At 32.5% G+C, this 16,926-nt stretch overlaps 1 protein-coding gene across 1 annotated transcript in view; it reads left to right on the top strand.

Moving 5' to 3' along the window:
• Positions 1-16,926, top strand: part of HELRODRAFT_80455 (hypothetical protein) — a gene marked incomplete at both ends in the record, with an annotated part of 32,274 nt that overhangs the window by 7,888 nt on the left and 7,460 nt on the right. The window contains 3 exons of the mRNA XM_009020180.1: positions 3,983-4,143; positions 9,540-9,597; positions 9,819-9,950. Of these exons, the coding sequence (XP_009018428.1) occupies positions 3,983-4,143; positions 9,540-9,597; positions 9,819-9,950 (351 nt within the window). The remainder of the gene's footprint in view (positions 1-3,982; positions 4,144-9,539; positions 9,598-9,818; positions 9,951-16,926) is intronic.

Here is a 16,926-nt window from a genome sequence, read left to right as displayed (position 1 = left end):
ACCAACCAACCAACTAACTAACAAACAAAGCAGCCAACTAGCAAACAAACAAACAAACCATAACCAACTAGCAAACAAACAAACAACTAGCAAAACAATCAAACAAACAAACCAGCCAACTAGCAAACAAACAAACAAACAATTAGTAAACAAACAAACAACTAGAAAACAAACAAATACACAGAGATATTCACACATGAACCTGCATATGTTATCTATATATAAAGAGGTAAAGGGCGAGTATACAAACGCGATTGAACGTTTTATCGGCAGATAAATAATCAGATTTCTAAATTTCCAGCCAGCACAATTTCATCTATATTTTCATTCATTCTCTCTCTCTCTCTCTCTCTCTCTCTCTCTCTCTCTTTCCACTTCTTTCTTTATTCTTCTTTCTTTTCTATCTTCTCTCTTTCTAACTCTCATTTCTTTATATTTATTTAATTATTTTTCTCAGTTTATCCATTTTAAGATTTTTTTAAAAATCTTTTCTAATCTTTTGTTATAATTGTTTTCTTCCTTTCTTTCTTTATTTCTTTCTCACTCTTTTTTTCTTTATTTTTCTTTTTCATTTTCTCTCTCTCTCTCTCTCTCTCTCTCTCTTTCTCAGTTTGGTAGACAACGTAACACGATTCTAAATCTCATCAAAGCATAAATAATAACGTCTCTTCGAACCGTTTAATGCGAATTTTTATCTTTTTGTCGCGGCCATTTTGTTTCTTCTCCTTCTTTTTATTGTTCATTCTTTTTTCCGCTTTTTCTGTCTCTCTTTTTGTCTCTCTTTCTCTCTCTCTTTCTCTTTCTTTTTTATTTTTCTTTTTTTTCTACAGTTTAATTTTATTTTATTTTCCCACTTGCTTTCTCTTCCTCCAATTCTTTTTTCCAAGTGTGTTTATCACTCTATCAGATTTGTCAAATTTGTTTGTAGTTATTATTCATTATACAAACACACACAAACACAGACAAACACACACGCACGCACATTCACAGACATACACGCACACTACTCAAACCAACACACACAGGCACGCCAGCACGTACGTGTAGAGCACAAATCATTATGCACTTGAGATAAACGTGCAATAGTCGGGATTATCTCTGCAATTGAACCAGGTCACTGCATAAGCATTTGTCAAGTCAGCACCAACAACATTGCAATGCTTCTACAGTCTGCACCATCGAAATAGCACATGTACCCATCCACGCACACACACACACACACACACACACACAAATACACGTACATAAATATATACCAACTTTTATATAAACACGCACACACACACGCATACACACCCACATAAACAAGATATTGATGTTCAAAAGCGAGGAAAACATTTATTGGCGGGCTATGTTTTTGTCTGCCGTACTAATCTCGAGCAAGTGCCAGCAATGAAACAGTCGACCAAAAGTAATAAAATAATTTTCTGGATTTCCTGAATTTTCCAGACGGAAAAATTATGATGATGATGAAGATAATGACGATGATGATGATGATGATGACGATGATGGCTCTGATGATGACGATGATGATGATGACGATGATGATGATGGCTCTGATGATGATGATGACGATGATGATGATGATGGCTCTGATGATGATGATGACGATGATGATGATGATGGCTTTGATGATAATGACGTTTTTGTTGAAAGTGACGATGATGATGACAACAGATTGATGATGATGATGATTATAATAGTAATAATAATATTAATAATAACAACGATAAAAAGTGATGATGATTAATGATATAATTGATAAGAAGCAATGACATCGGAGCTAATGATTAATGACTGTATTTGTGTGATATTCTTTGCTGACGAAATATGTAAACAACCTGCATTATCGCCCACAGCGTCCGTATCATTATCATCAACATTGACAAAAGTATCATCATCACCGCCAAATACAACATCATCATCATCATCAACTTCATCATCATCATCATCAACAGCATTAACTATACACAAGCATATAAACAGATAAAAAAACAAACAATCATACATACCTATTCATTTACACACACACACACACACGCACACACACACGCACACACACACACGCACACAAGCCAACATACCTTCATAATAAAGGCGAGCCAGAATTGGAATTTATCTATATTTCCCTCTTATTTTTGTTCTCATTCTCTATTCTCAAAAATTCCCATGCTCAAAAATAATGTTTTAACAATTATCACGGAAATCCTATGGGAACCCCATGCTCACCTCAACTTCAAACGTATACAAACAAACTAACAAACATACAAGCAAGCAAACAATATTGACTTGACTTGCTTATTTTCTTGGTGTCACACCGATTGAAAACAACGTTTTAAGACTGTATGTATCTGTATGTATGCGTATGTATGTATGTATGAATTTATAGGTGAATGTTTGTATGTTTGTTTGCTTCTTTGTATGTGTGTGTGTTTGTTTCTTTGTATGTATGTATGTTTGTATGTATGTATATTTGTATATTTTTCTGGGCTAAACAATTTCGAACTAATATAAAACCTATAATCTGGAAGATTAGCGGATGCGAACAATGTGAAATTTCATTAAAGTGTTTTGTTTCTTTTTGTATTTCTTTGTATGTATTGGTATATTTGTATATCTTGTTGTTTTTTTTTATAATTTTGCATTCGTTGTATATCTTGTTTGGTTTTAATAATTTGTATTTTTGCACGCCTTGAAATTTAAATTTTACTTAATTTGGGCGTATTTCGTACACTTCAGTTTTTCTGAACATGTAAATGTTCTTGTATTGTTTTGTATATTCTGTCTTGTTTTGTATTGTTTTGTATGTTTTTTATACTTTGTTTGTTTTTGTATACTTTGTATGTTTTTTTAGAATCCATTAAGAAAAAATGTTTTTGTCGTCGGCAGATAGGAGAAGAAATTATATGATATATAATCCTCTCTTTACATTTTCATCTTTCAAATTAAATTGTAAATATTTTGGATTAAGATTTGTTCATTCATTCATTTATGCATTCATCCATTTGTACGTTCGTTCGTTCATTCATTTGTTTATTTATTTGTATTTCATTTATTCATTCTTTTGTTTTTTCATTTATCTATTCATTCATTTATTCATCTATCTAGCTATCTTTCAATCCATCATAATCCTTCAAATCGGGCATACATTCATACATACTTACAAACATACATACATACAAACATACATACATACAAACTTACAAACATACATACATACATACATACATACATACATACATACATACATACATACATACCGACATACATTCATACATACATACATACATACATACATACAAGATATGCTATTTTCAAGATATGTTTAACGGTTTTTAAATGTGTTAAAGGAGTTGCTTCTAAATATTTAACTGACAGAGTCATTCCTCGAACAATGCCACTGCTAAATCAAACATTGCGCTCTGACACTTCAGGTTCACTGTTTTGTACCTGACACAAACTAGGCTCTTGGTCGAAGGAATTTTTCCGCAATGGGTCCCACTGTCTGGATTGGTTTTCCTGAAGAGCTTCGGGATCCTGCGTTGTCTGCTATTCAATTTTGTAAAAGGCTTAAACAGCATCTACTTGTCCAGGCTTACCCGTGCAAATGTCTTCCTCTCTCCATCCACTGCATTGCTTTAGTAAAGTGTTACGCATTGTACTGCAATAATCGTTGGGGCCACTGAAATCTTTTTGGTGGGCGCTTACAGACACACCAATAATAATAATAATAACTAATAATAATAATAATAATACGTGCAAAATAACCAGATCAATGTTTTATTTGGTCCGTTAATCAATGCTTTCATTCGTTTGCTAAGAAATAAAATCATTAAATTTTGCGTTTTTAACTCTTGATTGAATACGACAAAAAGAAATGAATGAATGAATAAATGAATGAATGAATAAATGAATGTCTCATTTTTTCATTCATTCATTCACTCTACCATCTATCCATTCATCAATCAATCCATCAAATCAGCAAGTATCCGTGTTTCTGTTTGAGAAGAAGACAGCGGAAAAGCTTCACAAACCAAAGCGGAAAGAGATCGTGACGGATATTTTGCGCCGTGACGTCATGACGATGACTAGGATTAAGTATCCAAAGATACTAAAAGTTGTCGATCTTCTACAAGAAAGTAAGTAAGTATCTCGGTGTTTGTTTGTTTATTTGATTGTTCGTCTGTTTGTTCGTTTGTTTGGATGTTTGTTCGTTCGTTTGGATGTTTTCTGGTTTGTTTGGATGAACGCACTGTTCTCATATTTAATAGTTCAACAGACTGAGAAAGTAGTGATGATGATGATGATGATGATGACGATGATGATGATGGCGATGATGATGATGATGATAATGATGATGATAATGATGATGATGACGACGACGACGATGATGAGGGTAGATGATGATGATGAAAATGATGATGATGACGATGATGACGACGATTAAGCATTATATTTGCATGTTTGTACTAGGAATGAATAGCTTAGAATAACAATATTTTTGTTATTTTTGTTGTTATTATTATTATTATTCTATTATTATTACTGTTATTATTATTGTTGTTGTTATTATTATCATTATTATTATTATTATTATTTGTGACGCGGTCCCAGAGCCATCGTTAATTAGTGAGACGTATCTTCAACTTGATCGATTGAGTTTGAGATAGCGGATAAATGAACGAATGAATTGGTGAATGAACGAATGAACGAATGAACGAACAAATGAATAAATGAACAAACGATCAAATGAATAAATGAATGTATTGGTGAATTGGTGAATGAATAAATGAGCGTACGAATGATTGGAAAATGAATGATTAAAAGGATAAATAATACGCGAATGACGCATGAATGTATTGATGGACAATAAAATTGAATGAACGAACGAAGGAATGAAGGAAAGAATGAACGAATAAGTGAACGAAAGAATGAACGAGTGAATGAACGAGTGAATGAGCAAAAGAATGAAAAATAAGTAAAAACAAGTAGAAAAAGAGATAATTGATTGATTGAGTAAACTCTTGAAACCTCAATAATTCCATGTGATGCATGTCTTATGTATTGGCGCTTGTTCGGTTGGATGATTGATTGAATGAATGATCGATTGATTGGTTGATTGATTGATCGTTTTAGGAATGAAATGAAAAAATGAATCAAAAAACTACATAAATGAACGAGTGTAAAAATGAACGACTTAATGTAGGAGTCAATTGATAGTTGAACCAGCAAAACGTTTCAACTAATTCATAAATTTAACACCAGTAAAACCTATCAAACTGCTGGGATTACTACTTCTACTAATAATACTACTACTGCTGCTACTAATGCTACTACTGTTGCTGCTACTACTGCCTCTACTGCTACCACTTCTGCAGTATATAACACAAAAACATAACTTGAGTAGCCCATACAAGGACTCTGACGTGTTTTTCGTGTAATATATCAACATGTCAAGATCTGTACAAGATAAAAATGTGTGTGTATGTTTATGTGTGTGTATGTGTTTATAATAATAAGAATAATAATGATATTCTTATTATTGTTATTATTATATTATTATTATTATTATTATTATTATTATTATTATTATTATTATTATTATTTAATCGCATCTTACGAATCTGTCAAAACGTTGTATGCTCCGTATGCTGGATGAATGGCAGATATGCAGATTGCTCGTTCCTCCATTCCTTTCATTCGGTCAGTCATTCAGTTTTTCTCTCATTCATTCACGCATACAAACACGTATAAAAACACATATACAATATACATTATTACGCACACAAACACGTATCTACATACAACCGTCCAAACAAACACATATACTTTCTTATATACCTATATATATACATACATTCATTCATACATACATACATACAAAACAACCAAAAATACATACATACATACATACAAATGTACATACAAACTATCAAACATAAATACTTTCAAAAAACCTATTAATATACATTACTGTTGACTGGTTTGGCATTCTCGCCGGCTCTCTCAATTGACTGATCATTTTGTTGTATCAATTTGTATCTCGATTGATGAGTGAATGAGTGAGAGAGGGAAAGAAAAAATAAAAGAAGAATAAAGAAAGAAATGAGTGAATGAGTGACTGAGTGAATAAAAAAATGAACGAACGAACGAACAAAAAATGAACATATATACCCACACATCTAGGGCATGCATACAAAGACCTACAAGACTGATGCACAGGTACACAAACATATTTACATAGTATACACACACACACAAACAAACATACATACATACACATATTCAGACAGACAAACAGACAGACAGTCAGACAGACAAACAGACAGACAATGAACATCGCTCCGTGGAAAATTACCTACAAAAGTTGCATGTTTGTTAGCAACACATTTTGAAAAAAAATTTTCAACCCACCTCAGCGATAGTTTCACTGTTTATTTTTCTTCAAATCTTTTTAAATTTTCCAGTGTCTTTGGTAATATTTTCGGTTTTTAAGGTTCGTAGCAAGAGTTTTTGTTTAGGTTTTTCAAACTTTTATCTTCTTGTTCGAACACATTTCAATTTTTATGAACATTCACGTTCATTTTTGAATTTTGCTGGGCTCCTTATGTTTTTGGGTACATTTATTGAAAGACAAAGAAAGAGAGAAAGAGAAAAAAAGAGAGAGTGAAAGAGAGAAAGAGAGAGGGGGAGAGAAATGGAGAGGTAAAGGTGGTGTGAAACTGTTAAAAAAATAAATCCCCGTTTTTTAGATTTACTCTTTAAACAATTTTACTTTATGTATCGTGTTTACACCCAAAAAAAAAACTGTTCTTTATGCTTGTAAGATTGTAGCAACACGCCATAAAATTTTGTCTCGTCTCATTTCGTTATTACTGTCGTTATAGGAGTTAAGGTCTTTTCTCGTTTCGTTTCGTTATCAAGGACGTATTAATCATACAAGAATAAGACTTTATCTGCCTGATTTAGAATCCAGTAACTGCAACAGCAGTGCCAGGCGTCTTCACCGTTATAAGGTAGTTTGATACAGTTAAGTATCGTTTCGAATCTTGCAGCATCGTATCGTTATTTCGTGTAATAATATCTTCAACTGCCTTCGACTGTGAAGTAATAAGGTGGTCTTTAGCTTTGTTTAGTAGCGCTAAAGATGTTTTTATGTGTGTTATTATTATTATTAAGTTATTATTATTATTGTTGTTGTTGTTGTTTCTGTTGATGTTTTTTGTTGATAATGTAAATGTTGTTATTGTTGTTGTTGTTGTTGTTGTTGTTGATAATGATGTTGTTGTTGATGATGGTGATGTTGTTGATGATGGTGATGTTGTTGATGATGGTGATGTTGTTGACGATGTTGTTGTTGTTGTTGTTGTTGTTGTTTTGTTGCAGTTACATATTAATGAAGAGGAGCAAATAATCATCAATAACTTTGCGGTTGTTTCCAGCTATTCAGCTACATTAATTTATTACTTTGTTTTGTTTGTTTCAATTAACTTTTGTATGTTTATTTGTATATTTGTTTGTTTGCATGCATGTATATATGTATGTATGTGTATATTTAAAACACACGTGCAAACAAACATACAGACACACATACGTACAATGAAATAGCACATTAAAATTCACATTCTTTTCCTCTTATAAATTGAAAAGCATGGTTATCAATCAAAAACGCCCTTAATACAACACGCAAATTCACACACACGCACACACACACGTACACACACACACGTACACACACACACACGTACAAACAAACAGAGACAGACAAGCGTACGTGCATAGACAAAGACAACATACATACGCCATGTTTCTTTTCTTGAGATTTTCAAAATCCCAAACCTGTCATTCTTATAAGAGAAAGCCCGTTCCTTCAACCCATTTTGTTAGTTTTTTTGAAAAAATGGATAAAAAAAACAACAACAATAATCATAATAATGATAACAACAACATCAACAAAGAAATTTTCAAAAATGACAAAAATTATTTCCAATCGCAGTGGTGAGGAAGCAACCAATAAGGGGTCGCAAAAAAAAACCGCGAAAAAATAGCCCGAAAAGTTATGACATCTCGTACCGAATAGGCACAAAAGGCCATTAATATATGGTGATGTTTAAACTTTTTTCTAACTTTAATAACATTAACAACAACAACAACAACAACAATAATAACAATAACCTCTCGTTCAAAAAATTTTTTCCCATGATTATAGTTTTTCAGCAGTTTGATTGACTCTAAAGGCATTGGCACGTTGATTTTAACGTGTTCATTGTTATTATCATTATTGTTATTATTATTACTGTTGTTGTTTTTATTATTATTCGTTATATTATTCTCGATCGTTAAAGCTTTTTAATCTAAGCACTTTTTTATATGGGTGAAACTTAGGTTGACCACCTTTTATGGTGCTGATGGTGGTGATGATGTTGATGGTGGTGCTGATAGTCGTGGTAGTGGTAATCGTGAGGATGAGAAGTAGGGGGATGTTGATTTTTTTCACTATCCATCATTGTATTCGCGTCTCAGTGGCTTCGCCTTTCAATTCAATTCTCGAATCGTTCACTCATTCATTATTGCCTTCATTCATTCATTCGTTCGTTCATTCACTCATTCATTCATTCGGTCATTTATTTATTCATTTGTTTGGTAATCCATTCATTCATTCACTCATTCATTCATTCGGCCATTCATTCATTTATTTGGTCATCCAATAATTCGTTTGGTCATTCATTCATTCATCCATTCAATCACCGTACAATCCATCTTTCTATCTTAAGGACATATGGACAAAGATACACAAATACATACATACGGCCTGGCACACAGACAAACACACACACACACACATGTATGTACGCTGATTAAATTAAAAATTTCAATATTGGACTAGGCATATTTATGGCTTCTTAAGACTATCATTATTTACTTGAATTTCATTTATATGTATGTATGTATGTATGTATGTATGTATGTATGTATGTATGTATGTATGTATGTATGTATGTATGTATGTATGTATGTATGTATGTATGTGTGTATGTATGTATGTATGTGTGTATGAGTGTGTGTATGTTGGTTTGTTTTTATGTCTTTGTTTTTCTTTTTTCTTCCATATGCCCGTTCATTTGTTCATTAATTAATTGGTTAATTAATTATTCATTCATTCATTCATTCATCCATCCAATCGTTTATTTACACAGTCACTTATTCACTCATTCACTCACTCATTCACTCACTCATTCACTCACCCATTCATTCATTCATTCATTCATTCATTCATTCATTCATTCATTCATTCATTCATTCATTCATTCATTCATTCATTCATTCATTCATTCATTCATTCATTCATTCATTCATTCATTCATTCATTCATTCATTCATTCATTCATACGCACATTCACTCATTCATACATAAACTAATTAATTCGCTCATGCATTCAATCACTCATGCATTCATTCATTCATTCATTCACTCGTGCATTCATTCATTCATTCACTCGTGCATTCATTCATTCACTCGTTCATTCATTCATAATTAGTGACAGCTTAGCGTTCGTAACGGAAGCCGTGAGGGGCAGTTTGGCGAACCTGCTCGGGGTTTACGACAAAAAATCACACCACCAACAACAACAGCAACAACAACAAGTCAGTTATGATAATGATGATGTTGGTGGTAATGATGGTGGTGGTGATGATGATGGTGATAGTGGTGGTGATGATGATGATGATGTCGTTTCTCCCTATTTTAATTATGATCTCTGGAGCGAGTCAGATGGAAAAATGGTCAACTACAATCGGAAAAAAATAATAATGCCAAGAAAAAAAAGAAGAAAAATAATAATAATAATAATAATGATAATGATAATAATAATAATAATAATAACTGTTCAAATAATATTTGTCAGGTGGAAGAATTCTTGGACGTGGAAGTGCTGAGTGGAGTGCAACAGGTTATGATGATGATGGTGGTGGTGGTGATGATGATGTTGATGACGATATGACAATGATGATGATGATTATGTTGGTGATAATGATGATGGTGGTGCTAGAACGTTATTTATTGCTAAAGATAAAAATGTGAATTTTTCCCGGCAAATCTGAATCTAACTACTCAACTTAATAAATAAATAATGTTACAAAAAATAAAAATAATAATAACAAAATAATAATAATAATGAAAATAACAACAAACAAAACCGTCTGAAGCAACTAAACTCGCGTTAATCAGCAACAATACAGACGTTCGATCCGGGTAAAAAACGTCTCTTTTACTCGTATCTAGGTCAGATGTCACGTGATTCGCGTCAAAATGAGGTCACAGGTCACATGATTCCTGTCAAAATTGGGTCGAAAGCCTTTCGATTTACGGGTCACAAAACCAACATGGCGTCGTGTTTTTTCGCGTGCGTGTGTGTTTGTGTGTGTGTGTGTTTGTGTGTGTGTGTGCGTGTGTGTGTGTGTGTGTGTGTGTGTGTGTGTGTGTGTGGATGTGTGCGTGTAGTCTGCGTAAATATCATGTTACTATTTTCTGTCAAAAATTGATGGGGATGATGATGAGGACGACGGTGATGGATGATGATTGTGATGATGATGACGATGATGATGACAGTGATGATGATGATTGCGTAATAAAAAAAAGTTCGCATGGAGGACGTGTGGTGCATTTTCAACGAAGAAGATATGAAAATTTTTATTAATAATGTTGTTCTTCATCATACTATTGATATTTTTATTATTATCATTATTATTATTTTCAGTATTAGTAGTAGTAATAGTTATTGTAGTAGTAGTAGTAGTAGTAGTAGTAGTAGTAGTAGTAGTAGCAGTAGTAGTAGTAGTAGTAGCAGTAGTAGTAGTAGTGGTGGTAGTAGTAGTAGTAGTAGTTATTGTTGTAGTAGTAGTAGTAGTCGAAATAACGTGAAAATTCATAATAAAATGAAATTAAAAAATGAACTTAGCATCATAATTATCACCATCATCATCATCATTATCATCATTCATCATCATCATTGTCGTCCCACCATCATCATCGTCCCACCACCACCACCATCATCATCATCACCATCAGCTTCGCAATCATCACCATAACTCATCTTGAACACAACACTTAGAGACAATTGGATGCACGTATGTGGCACAAATAGCTACATTAAATAGCACTAGGATTCTCTCTTGTTGTTTTCATGCAATCATCATCATCATCATCATCGCCGTCATACAATCATCATCATCATTAATGACATCATTATCATCATCATGAACAACATCATCATCACCGTCAACAACAACAACGTCAATAAGTTTACCATTATCTTCATCATCGTCAACAAAAACACCAACATCGCCTTTGCCATCATCATCATCATCTGTCTCATCATCATCATTATCACCATCATTGTCATCGTCATCACCATCATCGTCATCATCATCATCATCATCAGTGCTTCCTTACTTAACGAGAATTTATATTTAAAGTGGTTATAAATTGGTTAGAGCACTGCCTTAAATGGCAATTTTAATGGATGGATGGATGGGCGAACGAACGAACGAACGAACGATTGAATGAATAAATGAGTGAGTGAGTAAATGAATTAGTAAATAAATGAGTGAAAGAATGAACAAATGAATGACTGAATGAATGAATGAAGTGAGTAAATGAAAATAGCGAAAGATTGGAAAATTGAATTAGCGATAAAGAAAAAACTTGGACGGATGAATGATTATTTTATTTTTTTATCATTTTATTTTAGCTACCACCAATCATGATCATCATCATTATTACTATCATCATCACCACCACACTCATCGTCACCACCACCATCATCACCAAGAAAGACAGTAGACGCAAATTTATTTTTAGCTTGGCGGAGCGCCGTATTAATAATGGAAGTCGAATAGACAGATAAAGTAAGAGATAGAAAGAGAGAGAGAAAAGAGAGAGAGAGAAAGAGAAAGAGAGAGAAGAAGCTACAACAAAAGAAATAGAGAAACCAATAGAAAGAAAGAGACAAGAAGCGGATGAAAAATAAACTAATTAATTTTGAAAAAAATAAAATTGTAATTATGAATATGACTAAGATCATCATCATCATCATGACGATGGTGACGATGACGACGATGATGATGTTATTTATTTAAAGTTTACTATTTAGTCATTTTCATTCGAAAACCATTACATTTGGAACTTTAGACTTCATTAACAAATAAAAAAACATTTTCGGGCCTTTTTGGTTTTCCCGCGCTTTTGAGTTTTTCCGCGCTTTAGATTATAAATTTATAAAAATTTTGACGTTTTGAATTTATAAAATTTTTTCGTGTTTTATGTTTTTTTTGGTTTAAAATTCCAACATGTGATAAAATTTAAAGTAATGAAAAATCTTTTTTGGACCATGGTAAAGAGTAATTTTCACTGGTTGAAAATTTATTTTATAATTATTATTATTATTATTATTAAAGATATTATTATTATTATTATTATTATTAAAGATATTATTATTTATCGACATCATCATTAATACAATCGTTATCTTAATCGTCGTGTCTTTGGACTGTTTGAAAAATAAAAAACAATAAGAAATAATAAAAAAAATAATTAAATAATAATAATTATAATAATAACATAATAATTGATAATAATAATAATAATTCATAATAATTCATAATAATAATAATAATACTAACAAGACATTTCAAATTGGAAGGAGCGTCCTTCATTTGAGCTCATTGATGGAGCGAAATTGATAGAGGATAAAAAAATTTCCGGAAGAAATTGTATTTATGTTTGTTTGCATGTGTGCGTGTGTGTGTTTCTGCATGTGTGCGTGTGTGTGTATGTATGTGTGTGTGTGTGTATGTGTGTGTGTGTGTGTGTGTATGCATTACAAGTTATGTTTGGCTTTTGTTTTTCTTATAAAAAATGCTAAAAAGCAAATTCCATTATAGCGAAAAAATATTTCCTGCTTATGGGAAAAATTTTGCAAACAATTTTTCTAAAAATATTTTCGCGGGCAAAAGACCATTTCTTCTTTTTTAAATTTATTCATCCTAAAATTCTCAAGTTGATGGATTGGAAGTTTTATAACGATGATGATGATGACGATGTTGTTGTTGATGATGACGATGTTGTTGTTGATGATGACGATGTTGTTGTTGATGATGACGATGTTGTTGTTGATGATGACGATGTTGTTGTTGATGATGACGATGTTGTTGTTGATGATGACGATGTTGTTGTTGATGATGACGATGTTGTTGTTGATGACGACGATGATGACGACAGAATGACGCTGAGGTTGGTTTATAAACTATAAATCATAGCCGCTTCTGGCTAGTAAAGCCGTCAATGTAAACAATACACCGAGTCGTGTCTGAGTATTCTAGCATTTCAGTAAGTACTCTTGTACTCCTGCATGTACCCGTTGTACTTGCCTAAGTACATTTGTATTGTAGTAGTAACATAAGAATGCGCGTGTACGCTTTGCGTGTGTGCGTTGTGTATATAGTATCGCAACTACTAAATCTTTCTGCAGTACTCGCGCTATTTTCTTAGTCTCTCAGACTCTCTCTCTCTCTCTCTCTCTATCACATCTTCCTATCTTCCTCTTTTTTTTTCTTTTTTCTGTCCTATTAATAACAGGCTCTCTTTTTATCGTTATTTCTCTATTTTTCTTTCCATCATTCCACCCATTAATTTTTATTTTTATCAAACAAGTTATTCAATCTCTTTTCCATTATTTCATTTCATCTACATAAATATTCATCTTCATCATCCCCATCATCAACGTCATCATCATCATCATCAACGTCATCATCATCGTCGTCGTCATCATCATCATCACCGTTCCGTAGACATCTTAACTAACACCTCACCTCCGAAGGTACTCCCAAACTACCGCACCTACTTACCCTTTTAATATATCATATTATCGCTCACTCACCTTACAAATTTTCCCGCGTAAATTTGCATAGAAAATAAAACATGGCGGCCTCTGGCCGCCGCATAGATAAAAAAATCTAGCGCTTTATTTATTTGTTTTTCTTTGTTCATTTGTCTATGCCGGCTGTAATGTTTATTTATCTATGTTGTGTTCTTTGAAGGTCGTTAGTGATTTGAATAATTTTTCTTTGTGTTTACATTGCTATGAAGAGAGCTGGCAAAATGGATTGCAACTGCTAAGCGCTGAACTACGGCATTATTTTATCTTTGTTTTTGTCTTTGTACTCGTGCCTTTGATTTGTTGTCATTGGTGTTTTTTCTGTTGTTTTTCTCACGGGATTGTTTATTTTACTTTCAAACAAACCTAGCTGGCGATTAATACTTTCTTGTTTGTTGTACGTTGAAGTATTTGTGTCAATTCATGAATGTATGCCTGTGTGTATCTGCCTGTCTCCCTACCTGTCTGTCTCCCTACCTGTCTGTCTGTCTGCCTGCCTGCGAGCTGTGTTTGCAAAACGGGATGGCGTTAGTTGGATTAGCTAGCTAGCCAGAAAGAAATAAGATGATATTAGCTGGCATTTCATTAGCTAGCTATCTAGTTAGTTATCCAGTTAGCAAAGAAATAGGATGGTATCAACAAGTAGTAAGTGAGTTGGTTGGCAAGCTAGATAGTAGGAGCCGATACAAAGTTACTTGAAATAAAATAAACGAAGCAAAACAAATTATGGTAGCATTTCTTTTCAGTTAATTCGAATTATGTGCGTATTTTTATGGGTAGGTACTTATGTGTATTTGCGTATGGATACAAGATACAAAACACTTTAACGCGTTAGCCCGCAAAACAAATACCTTGGTGTCAAACGGTTTAACATACAAACCGCATAAACACATGCAAATTTACGTCACTTATAAATATTTCCCGCGTTTTTTTGTTTTCTTTTTCTTTCCGGTTAAAAATAGATTTTTTGTTTTTTTTTCTTCTAATATATTATATTTTTCTTTACATAAATACACAAATGTATAGGCATGTACAAACATGTATACATGAATATAGATATATATTAACATGTATTCTAAAATATTTGTATGTATGAAAGTATGCATGAATGTATGTATGTATTGTTTATGTACGTAACTATGTATGTAAGTATACTTGTGTATGTGTATTATATAGGCATGTATATGTGTATGTTGTATACTGTATATGTGTATGTTGTATACTTATGTATATGTGTGTGTGTATGTTATTTACATATGTAAGCATGTGACAAAATCTGTAAACGCTCATAAACAAAAGTATTACATTACGATAATTACAAACACAAAGATGTAGATGCTGACGATGACGAGAAGGATGATGGCGAGGAAGAAAAAAAAACCGGAATAGATGCGCATAAAAAGATGAACTGAATGGTCACGTGTTCGATGACGTGTTAGCCAATGGACTCGACATGTGCTATCGAAATTGAATCATCTAGGTGATTATAAATACAATGGCATTATTACAAAGTTCAATGACCGCTGGTTTTGTTTGTATGTTTGTTTGTATGTTTGTTTGTGTGTTTGTTTGTTTGTGTGTTTGTTTGTATGTATGTTTGTATGTTGAATGTATGTACACAGTTCATATTTGCTATGGATGTATTTTGAAGAGATCTTTGTTATATTTTCAATTAATGTTTCTTAGATACCTTCTCTATTTTTTCATGTTTTTTGGTACCACTCATAAACGTGACCTCTTGGCTTCCGGTAAAAAATGCTGCATCAATCATCGTCCAAAGATCTCGAATAAGAAATGGAAGCATAGATAAAAATGAGTAAAAAAGAAGATTATGAATAGCTTATAACTCTTACATCCATTTGTAAATTGGATAAGTATTTATCATTTCTGTATTGGATACCTAAATACATACATACACACACACACACACACACACACACACACACACACACATACATACATACATTTTTATAAAAATCATTATCTATGACTTTTTTATTTGTTGGTATTTATGTTTACGTCATTCGGTTTGACGTGTGTTTCAATTTTATATCGTGTCGGTCGGTCGTTCGTTGTATGTTTTTGTTTTGTATGTTTGTTTGTTTGTTTTTGTATGTTTTGTATGTTTGTTTGTATGTTTTCGTGTATGTATTTAAGTATGTATGCATACATGTAAGCATTGGAAAATTTCAAATTTCACCCTGGTCAACCGTGTGACATTGCTTCACTGGGAAAATTTATATCGGAATAAAATTTTGTTTCGTTTCGTTTCGTATGTATGTTTAGGATGTGTCTGTGTGTGTCTGTGTGTGTCAAAGAAAGAGAGAAAAAGAAAGAAAAAGAGAGAGAGAGAGTGAGTGAAAGAGAGAATGAGTGATGATAAAGGATGTTAATAAATGGAGGGACTATTTTTGAAACATTGGTGATAATAAATCAAATGACAGCGAATAATAAATAAATGAATATGACGAAGATGACGATGAAGATGAAGACGATGATGTTGTTGTTGCTACTGCTGATGATGATGATAACGACGACGATGATGACGTCATGTTAAATTTTTTTATTTTGGAAATGCGGTTGTGGGTTCTGCTAAATGATTAAATTGATCGATAGATGATCGATGATCCTAAAATTAAGAGAAATACACGCACGCACGCACAAACACAAACAAACATACATACAAACAATCAAACAAACATACATACAAACAATCAAACAAACAAACATACAAACAAGCAAACAAACACTTCGACAAACGAATGATTGAAAGGCAGTATTTTTGAACGCGTGGATTAAAAAGCTATCGGTCAATCAATTATATTATATTTATATTTATATAAATATATTATATTATATATATAATATTATATATATTTATAAATAAATGTATAATATTATTTTTATTTATATATATTTATTCATCAATAATTGCATTTCTGACAGTCTTAATCCTATATATATATATATATATATCATATCATACCGCTTT

Source organism: Helobdella robusta, assembly GCF_000326865.2.
Source record: "Helobdella robusta unplaced genomic scaffold HELROscaffold_27, whole genome shotgun sequence".
Classification (NCBI taxonomy): Eukaryota; Metazoa; Annelida; class Clitellata; order Rhynchobdellida; family Glossiphoniidae; genus Helobdella; species Helobdella robusta.
The sequence above is the reverse complement of the archived record's forward strand: the minus strand, read 5'-3'. Positions and strand labels throughout refer to the sequence as shown.